Raw genomic sequence first — 4,123 nt, 5'->3', positions numbered from 1 at the left:
CTATTAATTTTTGCTAGAAAGCCACGGACATGTTCTAGTGATTGCACATTAAACGTTACAATTAATATTAGCTATAATAATTACATGGATAAAAGGTACAGGTCAATCTAAAATAATTTGGAATCTGTCCAAGTCAAAAAAATACTCCAATTACTTTTTAAGTCTATGTCTAAAAATTAAATTCTATAAAATGCTCAGCGGAGCGGGCGAGTAACAGCTAGTAATTATAATAATGATAATTGTGATATTAATAATAATAATTATACTAAGACAGCATATGAAAATAAAAATTATTATTATTGTAAAAATTAAAAAAAAAAAAAGATAAACAATATACTTATAAAAAATTATAATGCATTTTTGTGGTAATCTAGTAAATGCTTCTCTAAATTTATAGAAAGATTTAGAGAAGCTGATTTACCACGATACATTATGCATATGTAACCTTGGTTACATTTGACAAAGTAATCTGTTGATTTCAGTTCCTCCATTTTTCTTTTTTTTTGGCCATGATTTTTTGTTCCTGTTTCCACGGTGGCCTCTTTTGGAGATTCTTCAGGAACAACCTCGATTTCTGTAAAAGAAAATGAGGAAAACGGTTCACTCTAAAGGCCATCTCTGCAATTTCCCGTTAATTCTATACCTGAGCGCTTAAAATTGTACTTATGACATTTTTGAGATTTTTGACCTCAAAATATAATTTATGTGATATTTTGAGCTCACTGCGTTTGGAGAGATAATATTTTGATGCATTTGAGCTCTCCCAGCTCAAAAGTCTGATAAAAGTTTCATAGAACACTATTTTTGCATTTTTCAAATCGCAATAACTTTTGAATGGATCAACCGATTTTCACGCGGTTGGCGGCATTCGACGCAGTTTTATCATCCTCATAAGTAATTTTCAGATTTTAATTGATAAAATCGAAAATTTCAGAGTAATCCCGAAAAATCACTTTTTTCGGTTTTCTTTCGTTCACAATAACTCACGAACGAATCAACCGATTTTGACCGGACTGGCGGTGTTCGACGCGGTTTTTTGATGTTAAGAGCTGGTTAGTTTTTGGAATTGATCGGTGGAGCCATTTAAAAGTTATTCCAAGAAAACCACTTTTCGAAAAAATTTTTTTTGTATTTTTTTTGCAATTTTTCAAAATCTACCGGTCCAAATCGGTTCAAATTTTCAGGAAATCTAAGTTCGGTCAATCCCTTTCGAATGGCGCCAACCACGATCGAATCGGTCAAGCCATTCAAAAGTTATAAAAGGGGAAGCGGAGTCAGGGAAGCTTCCTAGGACCTCAAAACGTCAAGATCTGATGAAAACTCGATTTTCGAAAAACGGGGTGAAACCAATAACTTCCCGATTTTTGAAAATTTTAAATTTTCTTAGCGGAAAGTTAAAAATTTTAATTCACATTGATTCCAAAAAATAATCAGCTCTTAACCTTCAAAAACGACGTCGATCACCGGAAAATTGATTCATTCGTTCGGGAGATATCGTTAACGAAAGAAATCGAAAAAATAAACAAAATTGAATTTTTTAAGAAAAGCTCTAAAATTTCTCATCTAATCAATTTATGTTAACATACTCTCCATAGTACTTAAAAAACTGCATAGATTGCTGCAAACGAATGTTCTAGCAAATAAAAATTGAATATTTCGACTTGTGTCGATTATTTTTATAATTGATAAAACTAGTAGAAAATTGTTGATAATATTTTATTAAGAATTAATTATTGGAAAATTATCGAAAATATTTTATATTGTAAAACTATTTTATTTATTAATGAGAAATTTAGTAATTTTGGGGATTAAGTCCGTGAATTAAGTAAATTAAATTTTATTCCAAATTGATAATTATCGGCGTGGATATTAAGTCCAAGAAATCAGTTATTTTGAGCCAAAATTGTCACAGTAAAAATTAAGTCAGAATTACTTAATTAACTTATGTTAATAATTTTGAACGTGATTGAGAATTTTATATTATGATTAATTTAATTACCAAAAGTTAATTCAGGGTATTAAAACCTTTTGTTCTAAATAAGTATTGTTGTATTCTTAAGACCATGACAATAGGTTACTTAGGAATTTTAATCTATCTAATATCTTCCCTGATTAAAAATATTGATTGAAAAGTATTGGGAATCAGTCACCCTATGTGAACTGTATATCTATATATACATGAAAAAGAATTGAAATTATTCAAAAGTATTCTAATTTCATCATTTTCAATCCTTTTCAATCAATATTTTTAACCAGGGTTAATACAGAGTTAAAATTACAATAGGAATTTTGAAACTGAATGTTCGTTAAGACTTTTGGAATTTGATTGTTAATTTGGATTTATCTTTTTATTAATTTCTAATGATTGAATGTTTTAATGGCTCAAATTTTAAGTTATAAACAAAAGTAAATTATTCTTAATTATTAAATTATAAATAAAGTCGTCAGTAGTGTTAGTGTGAGACAAGTGTGGGTTATGAGTGAGTTGCAGAGTATCTAAGTCTACGTTTGGTCACTGGGCTGTTACTGCTGTAGCTGGAGTGGGTTATGAGAGTGTGCTGCAGAACATCTAGGTCTACGTTTGGTCACTGGGCTGTTGTTCTGTAGTAAAGTGTGTATAAGCTGCAGAAGTATCTAGATCTACGTTTCGTCACTGGACTGTTACTCCTGTGAGCCGAGTCAACGATCCCGGTATATGATTGGTCTCTGTCGGGTGATTATAGGTTTAGTTAAACGGGTAGACGCCGGGAGGGGCCCGTCACGTGTAGACGCCGGGAGGGGCTCGTCGAGAATAAGATATTGTTAAGTGTGGTTAGTGTGTGAGTGAATGAATTTTGTTAACTTGTTTTAAGTCAAACACTGTTAAGTTTTCTTTTTGTTGTTAATAAATTTTGATCGATCTTGTTAATTAATTATTTATTATTCAGCAGCACCTTCCTCCACTCTCTCTACCCTAAGATTAAGATTTCTCAGCTCTGAACCAGTTCCAGGAACCGTGATTAAAAATCCTGGTGGCGCCCTGATAATTATATTGTTGTTAGTTTTGTTATTTATTTATAAAATTGATTAGGGGCCAACCTGAGCAGGTAAAACTGTTACAAACTACTATCAGACTTTTGAGCTCGAAGAGCTCAAAAGCTTAGATCAGCTAACTCTTTGAGCTCGGAGGGTCCGAAGTAACATATAAATTATATTTTCGAGCTCGAAGAGCTCAAAAACGTCACAAGTTCAATTTGAAGCGCTTAGATATGGAATTAGCGGGAAGTTGCAGTGATGGCCTTTAGGTTCAACTGTTTTCCAGATTTTTAAATTACTATTTACCTGCAGTAGTTTCATCGTCGGAAGAATTATATGATGCACCGTCTCCGTACATCATACTTTGGGGACTGCAATTTGGTAATTCAGATGTATTTGAATTATCAAATATGCTCTCCAAATCCTCAATTTTTTCACTGCAATTAATAATATTTATTAATATTAATTAATCTTTATGCATACTTGTGTGTATCTGACTTGTGTTTTATAGTAAATACTTACAAATCTACACCATCCTTACTCATGTAAATTGATCTAATCCCGCAACTAGGAGTCTGGATGGCTCCTTCACCAACGCGGACCCACAAGAATTTACGAGCCTTTTCGATGTTACTAAATAGAAAATAATTTATTAGTTAATATTAAATGTATAATACCAATAACTTATGGAGTAACAAAACATACCACGTTATTTCCATATAATTATGGAAATCAACACCTTCAACACACCACGTTTCTTTTTGGCTCTGGTTGAAAGAGAAGAAAATTTGAAATTTCCTCTCAGAGAACGGTACTGAAAATAAAAATATAATTTATGTAGAGAGCCATCAAGTACTGGGAAGATATACTAGCGATAAAAGAAGGTAGATGGCCGAAAGTATGTCTGATTGAGGAGATGAGATGTATTGTCAATAACAGACCCACCAAATAGGGATGTAAAGTGATCGAGAGACTACAGGATATGGGGACAGTGGAAGCTTGTCGTTGTATTTGGGAGGGAGGTAAATAGTAAGCAGTAGTAGCATAACTGACAGAAGGTCTCAACAAATGGCGGAAACAGGAGCTAGAGAAAGAATGGTAGAAGATC

The 4,123-nt window shown here is 32.5% G+C and overlaps 1 protein-coding gene across 1 annotated transcript; it reads right to left on the bottom strand.

The window, feature by feature from the left end:
• Window positions 1-347: 347 nt before the first annotated feature.
• On the bottom strand, window positions 348-4,123 carry LOC141525486 (uncharacterized). The gene is made up of 4 exons (XM_074240001.1): window positions 3,721-4,123; window positions 3,538-3,648; window positions 3,322-3,452; window positions 348-574 (listed from the first exon to the last, which is right to left on the bottom strand). Exons 1-4 carry the CDS (start codon window positions 3,732-3,734, stop codon window positions 348-350), a joined length of 483 nt encoding a protein of 160 aa, XP_074096102.1. The 5' UTR covers window positions 3,735-4,123.

Source organism: Cotesia typhae, unplaced genomic scaffold (genome assembly GCF_013202065.1).
Source record: "Cotesia typhae breed Kobodo isofemale line unplaced genomic scaffold, CoteBio_Ctyphae contig_26, whole genome shotgun sequence".
In the NCBI taxonomy this organism is placed as follows: domain Eukaryota; kingdom Metazoa; phylum Arthropoda; class Insecta; order Hymenoptera; family Braconidae; genus Cotesia; species Cotesia typhae.
The sequence above is the reverse complement of the archived record's forward strand: the minus strand, read 5'-3'. Positions and strand labels throughout refer to the sequence as shown.